Source organism: Passer montanus, unplaced genomic scaffold (genome assembly GCF_014805655.1).
Source record: "Passer montanus isolate IOZ18808 unplaced genomic scaffold, ASM1480565v1 scaffold112, whole genome shotgun sequence".
NCBI lineage: Eukaryota > Metazoa > Chordata > Aves > Passeriformes > Passeridae > Passer > Passer montanus.
In genome coordinates this window covers 968,873-982,147 of record NW_024357836.1, presented here as the reverse complement: position 1 = coordinate 982,147, position 13,275 = coordinate 968,873, and the positions used below count along the sequence as shown (strand labels likewise).

The 13,275-nt window shown below is 55.3% G+C and overlaps 3 protein-coding genes across 3 annotated transcripts in view; 1 reads left to right on the top strand and 2 right to left on the bottom strand.

Moving 5' to 3' along the window:
• Positions 1–2,428, top strand: part of OCLN (occludin) — a 10,955-nt gene extending 8,527 nt beyond the window's left edge. Inside the window, 4 exon segments of the mRNA XM_039695495.1 lie at positions 1–120; positions 891–1,062; positions 1,705–1,746; positions 1,856–2,428. The exon segment at positions 1–120 is cut by the window's left edge and continues 2 nt beyond it. Of these exon segments, the coding sequence (XP_039551429.1) occupies positions 1–120; positions 891–1,062; positions 1,705–1,746; positions 1,856–1,957 (436 nt within the window). The 3' untranslated portion in view covers positions 1,958–2,428.
• Positions 2,429–2,988: 560 nt separating this feature from the next.
• LOC120514127 lies at positions 2,989–4,210 on the bottom strand. The gene is made up of 2 exons (XM_039734290.1): positions 3,336–4,210; positions 2,989–3,278 (listed from the first exon to the last, which is right to left on the bottom strand). The coding sequence occupies exons 1-2, from the start codon at positions 4,177–4,179 to the stop codon at positions 3,004–3,006; spliced, it is 1,119 nt and encodes a 372-aa protein (XP_039590224.1). The 5' UTR covers positions 4,180–4,210; the 3' UTR covers positions 2,989–3,003.
• NR2F6 (nuclear receptor subfamily 2 group F member 6) lies at positions 2,989–12,777 on the bottom strand. The gene is made up of 5 exons (XM_039734357.1): positions 12,499–12,777; positions 12,018–12,453; positions 7,964–8,058; positions 5,682–6,218; positions 2,989–4,670 (listed from the first exon to the last, which is right to left on the bottom strand). The coding sequence occupies exons 2-5, from the start codon at positions 12,287–12,289 to the stop codon at positions 4,396–4,398; spliced, it is 1,179 nt and encodes a 392-aa protein (XP_039590291.1). The 5' UTR covers positions 12,290–12,453; positions 12,499–12,777; the 3' UTR covers positions 2,989–4,395.
• Positions 12,778–13,275: the final 498 nt, after the last annotated feature.

The window sequence follows — 13,275 nt, the reverse complement described above, 5'->3', positions numbered from 1 at the left end:
CCCCGCCCGCCGCGGCCGCCGGGGCCGGCGCCAGCCCGAGCGCGAGGGCTCCGCCGGTGACACCGACCCCACCTCGGCCCCCGAGTCCAGCGACGAGCGCGAGCGCCAGCAGTGGCTCAGGTGACACTTGGGGACAGCGCGGGTCACTGGGGCACTGCGGCCACGTGTACCCAGTGTCCCCGTGTCCCCATATCCCAGTGTCCCAATAGCCCCCGTGTCCCCAGTGCCCCCATATCCCAATGTCCCCATATCCCATTATCCAATGTCCCCCATGTCCCCAATGTCTCCCATGTCCCCAGTGTCCCCAATGTCCCCATATCCCAAATCCAATGTCCTAACCCTAACCTGATGTCCCCAATGCCCCAATATCCCTGATGTCCCCAATGTTTCCCATGTCCCCAGTGTCTCCCATGTCCCAATATCCCCAATGTTCCCAATATCCCAAATCCAATATCCCCGATGTTCCCAGTGTCCCCAATATCCCCAATTCCCCCAATGCCCCAATACCCCCAATATCCCTGGTGGCCCCATGTCCCCAGTACCCCCAATATCCCCAATGTCCCCATATCCCAAATCCAATATCCCCAATGTCCCCATATTCCTGATGTCCCCAATATCTCCAATACCCCCCATATCCCCCATGTCCCATATCCCCAATATCCCAGATGTCCCCAATGTCCCCAATGTCCCCAATATCCCAAATGTCCCATATCCCCGATGTTCCCAGTGTCCCCAATGTCCCCAATACCCCCAATGCCCCAATACCCCCAATATCCCTGGTTTCCCAATATCCCCAATACCCCCAATATCCCCAGTGTCCCCATGTCCCCAATACCCCCAATATCCCCAATGTCCCCATATCCCCAATGACCCCTCCCCGCTGTCCCCAGGCTGTACCCCCCGATCAGCTCCCCGGGCACGCGCCAGCGCTACAAGGCGGATTTCGGGGCGGAGCTGCGGCGCTACAAGGAGCTCTGTGCCCACATGGACGGGCTCAACGAGCGCCTGGCACAGCTGGCAGCACAGCTGGACCAGGTGCCCGAGGACAGCGCCCAGTACCAGGTGTGCCCCCGGCCCGCCCTCTGTGCCCCTCTTTTCACCCCTTTTTGCCTCCTTTTCACCCCTCTTTTACCCCTTTTTCACTCCTTTGTGTCCCTTTTTTCACCACTTTTTACCCCCTTTCTGCCGCTTTTTTCACCCCTTTTTTCACCCTTTTTTGCCCCTTTTCCACCCCTTTGTGCCCCCTTTTTCACCCCTTTTCTGCCCCTTTTTTCACCCCTTTTTTCACCCTTTTTTGCCCCTTTTCCACCCCTTTGTGCCCCCTTTTTCACCCCTTTTCTGCCCCTTTTTTCACCCCTTTTTGTCCCTTTTTCCTTCTTTTTGACCCCTTCCCCCCCATTCCTGCCTTATTTCCCCCCCATCTTCCCTCACTATCCCCGCTCCTGTCCTTCCTCCTGTCCCCTGTCCCCTCTGTCCCTGTGTCCCCTGTCCCCCTTGTCACTGTCCCCTCTGCCCCTCTGTCCCCATCCCTGACCCTGCTGTCCCCTCCCTGTCCCTGTCCCCATCCAATGTCCCCTGTCCCCATCCCTGACCCCTCTATCCCTTCCCCATCCCTGTCCCTGTCCCCTGTCCCTCCCTGTCCTGTCCCCATCCTTGTCCCTGTCCCCTCTGTCCCTGTCCCCTGTGACCCCGCTGTCCCCGCAGGCGCTGGCCGAGGAGTACAACCACCTCAAGGACGTGAAGCGGGTGAGTTTGCAGGGCTGAGTTTTGGGCTCTCCCCTCCTCCTTTGGGGACACCCCCAATGTCCCCAAAACGTCCCCAGACGTCCCCTAAATTCCCCAAATCCCTTCCCAGAGCCCGGAGTACCAGGACAAAAAACGGGAATCCAAAACTCTCCGGAACAAACTCTTCCACATCAAAAGGATGGTGAGCGACTACGACAAGCTCCGGGGCTGACCCCAAAGCCACCACCCCAAAAAAAAGGGACATTTTTAGGGGGGACACCCCGCAAACCCCCCCAACTCCCTCCAAAGACTTTTGTGCCTTTTTTTGTGCTAAAAAGACCTAAAATTCCTCGTTTTGAGCCCTCCCCGGTGCCAAGGGTGGGGAGGGATGGTGGCAGCTGTTGATGTGACCCCACCCACCCCAAAATGTCCCCAAATGTCCCCCAGACACTTTGGGACCCCCCCAGTGCCTTCCCCTGGTTGTAAATAGGGTTTTTAATGGGGTTTGCACTCCCCTGGCTGCCTTAAAGGGGTTTTGGGGGTCCCAAATTGGGGTTTGGGCGACAAAAAAACCCTTTTGGGTTTTTTTTAATTTTTGGGGGGACCCAAATCCCAAAATATTTCGTAGGGAATTGGGAAACTGTGGGAATTGTGTAATATTTTAATTGTTTTGTAATAAATGAAGTGTAATTGTTGATTTTCATTTGGGGTCAGGGTGAAATGAAAAGGCCAAAATTCCCCTAAATTTTGGAGGGGACACCAAAAACCCTCCCAGTTTTGGAGGGGAAATCCCAAATCCCCCCAAACCTGGGGAAGAGAAATCCAAACCCCCAAAATCCCAAATCCCCCGTCCCCAAAAAAAACCCAAACTGAAGAAGAACCCCCAAAATCCCCAATTTTCTATCCCCAAAAAAATCCAAATGTCAGGATTTTTATGGAACATTCCCAATTTTTGGGGTGGGTTTGATCTCCCCAGTTCCAATTTTTCTGCTGGATCCCAAATCTAGACCGTTGGGATTGTAGGAAATGTCTTTAATTGGCGTTAATTAATGGGTTTATATGGGGGAGTGAGGGTTCCATCAGCGGAGAATGTTCCCGGAATCCCAAAATCCTGAAATCCCAAAATCCTGAAATGCCAAATCCCTAAATCCTGAGATCCCAAATCCTGAAATCCCAAAATCCTGAAATTCTGAAATCCCAAATCCCCAAATCCTGAGATCCCAAATCCCAAAATCCCAAATCCTGGCTCCTTGCAGACCGGGGTTGTAGGAAAGGTCTTTAATTGGCGTTAATTAATGAGTTTATATGGCGAGCGAGGATTCCATCGGCTGGGAGTGGTCCCGGAATCCCAAAATCCCAAATCCTGAAATCCCAAATCCTGAAATCCTGGCTCATCCTGGTGCCAGCTGGGGGGGTCTCTGTCCCTTGTGTGTCCCCTCCATCTTTAGGGACACTCTGGGGACAACGCCAGGATCCCAAAACTTTTGGGGACAACATTGGGAGCTCTTTTGGGGACAACACCCAGACCCCAAAACTTATGGGGACAACCTCAGGACCCCAAAACCTTTGGGACAACACCCAGACCCCAAAACTTATGGGGACAACCTCAGGACCCCAAAACCTTTGGTGACAACGCCACGACCCCAAAACTTTTGGGGAAAACATCAGGACCCCAAAACTTTCAGGGACAATTTGAGGACAACATTGGGACCTCTTTTGGGGACAACAGCAGGACCCCAAAACATTTTGGAGCAACACCAGGACCCCAAAACTTTTTGGGACAACACTGGGACCTCTTTTGGGGACAACCTCAAGACCACAAAACTTTTGGGGACAATGCTGGAACTCCACAAATTCCGGTGACAACGCCAGGATCCCAAAACCTTTGGTGCCAACCCCACAAGTCTCCAGGCACAACCCGCGAGGGCGCGTCCCCGTTCCGGCGGGACCGGGAGCCGCCGGCGTTGTGGAGAATCCCAATCCCCTTCCCGGGGAGCGCCCGGCCCCTTGTCCGTCTGTCTCATTATCCAGCCCATCCCACTGTCTGTCTGTCCTGCTGCCCAGGCTGTCCCGCTGTCTGTCCGTCCCGCTGTCTGGCCCGTCCTGTTCTCCGGCCTGTCCCACTGTCTGTCTGTCCCGTCGTCCAGCCCGTCCTGTTGTCTGTTGGTCCCATTGTCCAGCCTGTCCCATTGTCCATCCCGTCCCATTGTCTGGCCTGTCCTGCTGTCCGTCTGTCCCGTCTCTGGCCCATCCCATTGTCCCAGCCTGTCCCATCTTCCGGCCTGTCCCATTGTCCAGCCCATCCCATTGTCTGTCCCATCCTATTGTTTGGCCTGTCCTGCTGTCCGTCTGTCCCGTTCTCTGGCTCGCTCCATTGTCCAGCCTGTCCCATTTTCTGGCCTGTCCCGTTGTCTGGCCCATCCCATTCTCCGGCCCGTCCTGCTGTCCATCCATCCATCCATCCCGCTGTCAGTCCGTCCCGCTGTCCAGCCTGTCCCATTGTCCGGCCTGTCCCATTGTCCGGCCTGTCCCATTGTCCGACCCATCCTGTTCTCTGGCCCGTCCCGTTCTCCGGCCCATCCCGCCGTCCATCCATCCATCGCGCGGGCCATCCATCTGTCCATCCATCCATCCGTCCGTCCATCCCGCCGTCCGTCCGTCCGTCCGTCCCTACTGCCCGGCGCCGTAGGGCCAGTTGAAGGTGCTGCCGGACAGCAGCATGTCGCGGATCAGGGTCTCGATGGGCGTCTTGCCCACCAGGCGCATGAAGAAGAGCTGCGAGATGAGGGCGGCGGGCACGGCGCGCAGCGCGGGCAGCCGCAGCAGCAGGCGCCCGAAGCGCTGCGGCTGCGACGGGAACTGGGAGCGCTCGTACTCCGTCAGCGCCACCTGCGCCTTCTCCTGCAGCGTCTCCACGTGCGCCGGGTCCGACAGCCCGCAGGCGTCTGCAAGGCAACGGCGGCGCGGTTGGAGGGCGGCGGGGATCGGCGGGGGACCCGCTGGGAGTGTCCCCGAGGGAATGTCCCCAGGGAATGTCCTCCCAAAATCCAATATCCCCAGATCTCCATTGGGAATATCCCCAAATCCACTGGGAATGCCCCCAAGGGAATGCCCCCAAGGGAATGTCCCCGAGGGAATGTCCTCCCAAAATCCAACATCCCCAAATCCATTGGGAATAGCCAAAAATCCAGTGCAAATAGCCCAAAATCCATTGGGAATGTCCCCAAATCCACTGGGAATGTCCCCGAGGGAATGTCCCCGGGGAATGTCCTCCCAAAATCGAATATCCCAAAATCCATTGGGAATATCCCAAAACCCAGTGCAAATAGCCCAAAATCCATTGGGAATATCCCCAAATCCATTGGGAATGTCCCCAAGGGAATAACCCCAAATCCAGTGTCCCCAAAATCCATTGGGAATATCTCCAAATCTATTTGGAAGATCCCAAAATCCAATCTCCCAAAATCCATTTGGAATATACCAAAATCCACAGGGAATCTCTTAAAATCCATTGTAAATACCCCAAAATCCAATATCCCCAAATCCATTGGGAACATCCCAAAATCCAATCTCCTAAAATCCATTGGGAATATCTCCAAGGGAATAACCCCAAATCCATTGGGAATCTCTCAAAATCCCAAATCCCTAAACCCTCAGAAAAACCTGGAAAAACCTCTCCCTACCAATCCCCAATCCCTCAGGAAACCCCACCCCAACCTCTCCCTACCCATCCCCAACCCCACAAACCCTTGGAACAACCTCTCCCTACCAATCCCCAACCCCTCAGGAAACCCCACCCCAATCCCTCCCACCCAACCCCAACCCTGAAAACCCTTGGAACAACCTCTCCCTACCCATCCCCAACCCCACAAACCCTTGGAACAACCTCTCCCTACCCATCCCCAACCCCACAAACCCTCAGGAAACCCCACTCCCACCCGACCCCAACCCCGCACCGGGCGTGAAGAGCGCGATGGCCTTGAGGCAGCTGTACTCGGCCGAGTCCACCTGCAGCCGGTTGAGCTTCTCCACCTGCTCCTGGAAGACTCGGATCTGATCCATGAAGGCCACCACCCTCTCGGCCGACATGGGCGAGGCGTGGAAGCCGGCGGCCGCCAGCAGCGGCGCCATGTGCAGCGGCAGCGCCGACTGCGCCGCGTTGAGCACGAAGAGCTCGCTCCAGCTCAGCCGCAGCAGGGCCACCTGGTCGGACACGGGCAGCTCCGGGAAGAAGGGGATGTTGCGCGCCCACTCCACGGTGCTGAAGAGCAGGCGGGCGGCCAGCTCGCAGATGTTGTCGATGCCCATGACGCTGCCCGGCGGCTGCTGCTGCTGCGCGTACTGCGAGCCGTAGCGCGCCGCCGGGTAGGGCTCGGCGCGCAGCAGCTGCGAGATCAGCTCCGACACCGGCTGCCCGTTGAAGAAGTCGCCGGCCGGGAGGGGGTTGGGGCTGCTGCTGGAGTGGCTCGGGGGGATTCGGCCCCGCTGGACGGCTGGAGGGGGAGGAGGGGGAGGATCTTCATCACGAGGCCAAAAAAACCCCATAGGGATTTCATCGTGATCCCATACGGATCTTCATCCTGATCCTACATGGATCCTACTGGGACTTCACGCCAATCCCAAAGAAACTACTGGGTTTTCATTGTGATCCCAAGATCCCAAAAAATCCCATCACATTTTCATCCCAAAAAATCCCATCGGATTTTCATCCCAAAAAATCCAATTGGCTTTTTATCCCAAAAAATCCCATCGGATTTTTATCCCAATCCTACATGGATCTTACTGGATCTTCATCCCGAGGCCAAAAAAACCCCATAGGGATTTCATCGTGATCCCATACGGATCTTCATCCTGATCCTACATGGATCCTACTGGAAGTTCATCCCAATCCAAAAGAAACCTACTGGGTTTTCATTGTGATCCCAAGATCCCAAAAAATCCCATCACATTTTCATCTCAAAAAATCCCATCGGATTTTTATCCCAATCCTACATGGATTTTACTGGATCTTCATCCTGATCCCACACGGATCTTACTGGATCTTCATCCTGATCCTACATGGATCCTACTGGAAGTTCATCCCAATCCAAAAGAAACCTACTGGGTTTTCATTGTGATCCCAAGATCCCAAAAAATCCCATCACATTTTCATCTCAAAAAATCCCATCGGATTTTTATCCCAATCCTACATGGATTTTACTGGATCTTCATCCTGATCCCACACGGATCTTACTGGATCTTCATCCTGATCCTACATGGATCCTACTGGAAGTTCATCCCAATCCAAAAGAAACCTACTGGGTTTTCATTGTGATCCCAAGATCCCAAAAAATCCCATCACATTTTCATCCCAAAAAATCCCATCGGATTTTTATCCCAATCCTACATGGATCTTACTGGATCTTCATCCCGATCCTACATGGATCCTACTGGAAATTCATCCCAATCTCAAAGAAACCTACTGGGTTTTCACTGCGATCCCAAAAAATCCCATCAGACTTTCATCCTAAAAAATCCCATCAGATTTTCATCCCAAAAAATCCCATCGGATTTTTATCCCAATCCTACATGGATCTTACTGGATCTTCATCCTGATCCTACATGGATGCTACTGGGTTTTTATCGTGATCCAAAAAATCCCATCAGATTTTCATCCTGATCCCAAAACATCCTACTGGGTTTTCATCCTGATGGCAAAAAATCCCAATGGATTTTCATCCTGATCCCAAAAAATCCCATCAGATTTTCATCCTGATCCCAAAACATCCTACTGGGTTTTCATCCTGATGGCAAAAAATCCCAATGGATTTTCATCCTGATCCCAAAAAATCCTACTGGGTCTTCATCGTGATCCAAAAAAATCCATCAGATTTTCATCTGGAATCCCAAAAAACCCCATTGGATTTTTATCCCGATCCCACACTGATCCTGCTGGATCCCACACTGGTCCTACATGGATCCTACTGGGTTTTCATCCCAACACCAAAAAATCCCACTGGATTTTCATCCCAATCCCAAAAAATTCCAACAGTTTTTCATCCTGATCCCAAAGAATCCCACTGGATTTTTATCCCGATCCCACACTGATCCTACTGAATCTTCATCCTGATGCCAAAAAATCTCTGAATTTTCATTCTGACCCCGCACCAATCCCCCAGAAATCCCCAAAAAATGGGAAAAACCTATTTTTTTCCCCAAAACCTGGCATTCCCGGGATTCCTTGGGAATTTTTCCCTACCTTCCTTCCTCATGCCCACGCGGAAGCACTTCTTGAGGCGGCAGTACTGGCACTGGTTCCGGTGGTGTTGGTCGATCTGGCAGTCCCGGTTGGATCTGCGGGAATTCTCGGGATCAGCCGGAATTCCCGGCAATTTCAGGCCCCCCTCAAATCCATCCCGCAAATCCAGAGCCCATTCCCTCAAATTTTTATGGGATTTTCCAGGAATGGTTGTTGCTGATGGGTTTTTTTTTATGGTGATCCTAAAAAATCCCACTGGATTTTTATACTGATCCCACAGGGCTCTTCATCCTGATTCCGCCCGGATCCTACTGGATTTTCATCCTGATCCCAAAAAATCCCACTGGATTTTTATACTGATCCCACAGGGCTCTTCATCCTGATTCCGCCCGGATCCTACTGGATTTTCATCCTGATCCCAAAAAATCCCACTGGATTTTTATACTGATCCCACAGGGCTCTTCATCCTGATTCCGCCCGGATCCTACTGGATTTTCATCCTGATCCCAAAAAATCCAACTGGATTTTCACCCTGATCCCAAAAAATCCCACTGGATTTTTATACTGATCCCACAGGGATCTTCATCCTGATTCCGCACGGATCCTACTGGATTTTCATCCTGATCCCAAAAATTCCCGATGGATTTTCATCCCAATCCTAAGGAATCCCATCAGATTTTCATCCTGGTCCCAAAAAATCCAATTGGATTTTCATCATGATCCCAAAAAATCCCACTGGATTTTCAGCCCGATCCCTGCCACCTCTGGGAAAGTTTTTGGGATTTAATTGTTGGTGGTCCCATGGAAGCGGCTCCAGGAATTCCAAGGAATTTCAGGAATTTCCTGCGGGGCTGGGCCTGAAATGCCTCAGGCAGCGCTGGCCCCAAATCCCACGGGATTCTGGGATAAAGGAGAGAATTCCCAAAATTCCTCAGAGCCTGCAAAAGGGGTCCTGGCCATGGATTCATCCCAAAATTCCCAAAATCCCTGGGAAAGGCTCCTGCCTCCCATTCCCACACAGAACCTCCCCCTCCAACCCCCCCCCAATCCCATTTCCAGGCTGATCCCAGAGCGGGAAATCCCTTCCCAGCCGGAATTGGGGCGGGAAAAGGGAATTTGGGATGAATTCCAGGCCGGAGCCGCGGGAATCCTGCCACGGATCTTTCTGGAATCCCAACACGGAATTAATTCATCCCCAACATTCCCAGCGTGGCCGGGAACGTGATCCCGATGAAAAGCAGGATCAGGAGCGGCTCTGACGACTTCATCCAGGCCTGAATTCCCAGAAAACGGCCGGGAAGGGCTCGGAGAACCGGGAAAAAATGGGAATTATCCCGGATTTTTTTTTTTTCCAGTGGATGAAAACACCCAGGAGATCCTCCAAGGGCTGGGAGCAGCAGGAAAAGATCCTAAAATTATCCTGGATTTTTTTTTCCCCCAGTGGATAAAATCACCGCGATAATTCATTGGAATTTTGGGAAAAGCTCCCCAGAAATTATCCCGGATTTTCTCCCAGGATAATTCCTTGGAATTTTGGGAAAAACTCCCCAGAAATAGCCCAAATTTTTCCCAATAAACAAAATCACCTGGATGATCCCACCACAGCCTTGGAATTTTGGGAAAAACTCCCCAGAAATAGCCCAAATTTTTCCCAATAAACAAAATCACCTGGATGATCCCACCACAGCCTTGGAATTTTGGGAAAAGCTCCCCAGAATTATCCTGGATTTTTCCCAGTGGAAAAGGATAGGGAAGGGCTGACAGCACTGGGATTTGGGAGATTCCTGAAGTGCTTTCCCTATTTTTTTTTTTTTATTTAAAAGCCTGGAAGTGATTTGGGAATCGCCGGAATCTTGGGATATTCCAGAGGGTTTTTTCCCATTTTTTTTTAATTTCAAAAGCCAGGAAGTGACTTGGGAATTTTTGGCTTTTCCAGAAGAACAAAGCTCCAGGATCCCGCTTTTGTTCCGGGAATCCAAAGCGGCCCCGAGCTCATTTGCATATTCAAAGTGCCTTTAATTATCGCTCCCGCTAATTACCCGCCCTAATTAAGTCATTAGCACAGCCCGGGCCTTTCGGAGCTTCCCAAATTTCCCAGCTCGCTGCCGCCTTTCCCATTGGGAAACTCCGGAGGGGATTTTTGGGATGGTGGGGGAGGGTTCGGCCCTTGGGGAAAATCCGGGAGGAATTTTGGGAGCTTTTCCCGCAATTCCAAGGAATTATCCCGGTGATTTTATCCACTGGGAAAAATCCAGGAGGATTTTGGGATCTTTTCCCAAAATTCCAAGGAATTATCCCGGTGATTTTATCCACTGGGAAAAGTCCAGGAGGATTTTTTTGGGAAGATTTTCCAGCTGGGAATTCCGGCCCTTTCCACCCCTGGAGCTGGGGAAGGATTGAGGGAATTCCTGTTGGAATTGGGAGAAATCTGGGATGAGTTTTGGGAGCTTTTCCAGAAATTCCAAGGCTGTGGTGGGATCATCCAGGTGATTTTACCCACTGGAAAAAATCTGGGATATTTCTTGGAGCTTTTCCCAAAATTCCAAGGAATTATCCGGGTGGTTTTATCTACTGGAAAAAAAAAATCCAGGATAATTTTGGGGAGTTTTTCCCCAAAAAAATCTGGGATCATTTTAGGATTGGGAGTCGATTCCAGCCAGGATTGGATCCAATGGCTCCTGGATGATTCCGGATCCTTTTCCCTTCTCCCAAAAATTCCAGAGCCCTCCCTGAGCCGGGATGAGGGAATGGGGACCCTCAGAAATTCGGGAATTCTGCCCTCCAGGAGCAGCCTGGGACCAGGGACTCCCCCGTTCCAAACTCTGGGAATTCCCGAGGCTCCGGCAGCTCTGAAGTTTCCGGGGATCCCATCCCGGATTCCTCGGGGATCCTGGAATTCCGGGGGATCCCCACTCCCATTATCCTGGAATTCCAGAGGCTCCCGGTATCCCGGAATTCCAGGGAATCCCCGCTTCCATTATCCCAGAATCCCAGGGGATCCCGGTGCTCCCGGTATCCCGGAATTCCAGGGGATACCCGCTCCCGGTATCCCGGAATTCCAGAGCATTCCCCGCTCCCGGTATCCCGGAATTCCAGGGGATGCCTGCTCCCGGTATCCCGGATCCCGCTCCCGGTATTCCAGAGGATCCCGCTGCATCCCGGTGTTCCCGGTCCATTCCCGATGTTCCCGCTCCATCCCGGTGTTCCCGGTCCATTCCCGATGTTCCCGCTCCATCCCGGTCCATCCCGGTCCATCCCGGTCCATCCCGGCATTCCCGCGGCTCCCGCTGGATCCCGGCCGTGCCCGGCGTGAGTCACGGACACCGCGGGAATGCCGGGAGCGCCGGGAACACCGGGATGGACCCGGATGGACCGGGAGCACGGGGAATGGACCGGAAACATCGGGAACACCGGGAATGGACCGGGAATGGAGCGGGATGGAGCGGGAACACCGGGAATGGACCGGGAACATCGAGAACACCGGGAATGGACCGGGATGCAGCGGGAATGGGCCGGGATGAAGCGGGAATGGACCGGGCATGCGGCCGGAGGAAGGACCTGGAATACCGGGAATGGGGGCGGCCGGGGGTGGGGAAACCGTGCTAGACTGGGGGAAACTGGGATGGACTGGGGGAAACTGGGATGGACTGGGGGGAAACCTCAGCTGAACTGGGAGCCACTGGGCTGAACTGGGAGCGCTGTACCGAGCTGCACTGGGGACCCCTCATTCGCACTGGGAGCCTCTGGTCTGTACTGGGAGACACTCGAGCTGTACTGGGAGCCACTGGTTTGTACTGGGACACCCCCAGCACCACCACACCGAGACCCCAACTCATCCCCAGCCGGGATCCCCCTCCCGGCTGTTCCCCCGCTCCCCTCGGGGTGGCCCCTGGCGGTGTCCCCGCTCTGTCCCCTGCTCCCCTGGCGGTGTCCCCCCGCTATCCCCGAGTTGTCCCCCCGCTCTCCTGGCGCTGTCGCCGCTCTGCCCCCTGTCCCCGCTGTCCCCCTGTCCCCGCTGTCCCCTGTCCCCGCTGTCCCCTGTCCCCGCTGTCACCTGCAGGTGTAGCTGAGGTTCCTGCGGATGCTGCGCTTGAAGAAGCTCTTGCAGCCCTCGCAGGTGAACACGCCGTAGTGCTTCCCGCTGGATTTGTCCCCGCACACCACGCAGTCCGCGCCGGCCCCGGGCCGCTCCTCCTCGCCGTGCTCCGCGTCGCTGCCGCCGCCGCCGGGGGACGCCGCCTCCTCCGCTCCGCCGCCGCCGCCGCCTCCGGTGCCACCGGCTCCGCCGCCGTTCGGTTCGCCCCAAGCGCCGGCCACCATGGCCATGGCTCCGCGGGGCCGCGGGGGCTCAGCGCCGCATCGAGCGGAGCCTGCCGGTGCTGCTGCTCCTCCCGGTGCTCCTCCCGGTGCTGCTTCTCCCGGTGCTTCTCCTCCTCCCGGTTCTTCTCTGCCCGGCGCTGCTTCTGCCCACGGTGCTTCTGCTCCCGGTTCTTCCCCTCCCGGTTCTTCTCCCGGTTCTTCCCTTCCCGGTGCTGCTTCCCCTCCCGGTTCTTCTCCCGGTTCTTCCCTTCCCGGTGCTGCTTCTGCTCCCGGTTCTTCTCCCGGTTCTGCTCCCGGTTCTTCCCCTCCCGGTGCTGGTTCTGCTCCCGGTTCTTCTCCCGGTTCTTCTCCTCCCGCTGCTGGTTCTGTTCCCGGTTTTTCTCCCGGTTCTTCCTCTCCCGGTTCTTCTCCCGGTGTTTCCCCGCGCCGAGTTCGGTAAGTTTTACCGAGGAACCGCCGGCTGGGAAAAGCGCCGCTTTTTGGGGGAGTTTTTCTTTTTTAGGTTTTTTTTTGGGGTCGCCCCCTCAGGGATTTGTCGCTCTCCTCCTCCTCCTCCTCCTCCTGCCGGTTCACGGCCCCGCGGAAAGTTTGCGGCGGCGGCGGGGCCGGGGCGCGGCGCATCCCCCCGCGGGCACCGGCCGCATGCGGGGCCGCTCCCGCCCCCGGTGGCTCCTGCGCTCCGCGGCACCGGCTGGAAGGAGGAGGAGGAGAAGAGGAGGAGGAGGAAGGAGGCGGCGCTGCCCCGGTTCGCCCTCGCCGCTCTCCGGGCCCCGCCGCCGCTCGCAGCCCGGTGCCGGTGCGGCTGCGGGTGCGGCGGGACCGGCTCCGCCGAGCCCCGGGGCTCTCCCCGCCTCCCGTGAAAGAGCAAAGTTCAGCCGCTGCCGCGGTGGCCGCCCTGGATGCTCCTCCCCGGCCTCCTCCCCTTCCGCTCCCGGGTCCTGCCCCGGTCCCGGCCCCGCCGCCGCCGCCGCCGCACCGGGGCCGCCCCCCGC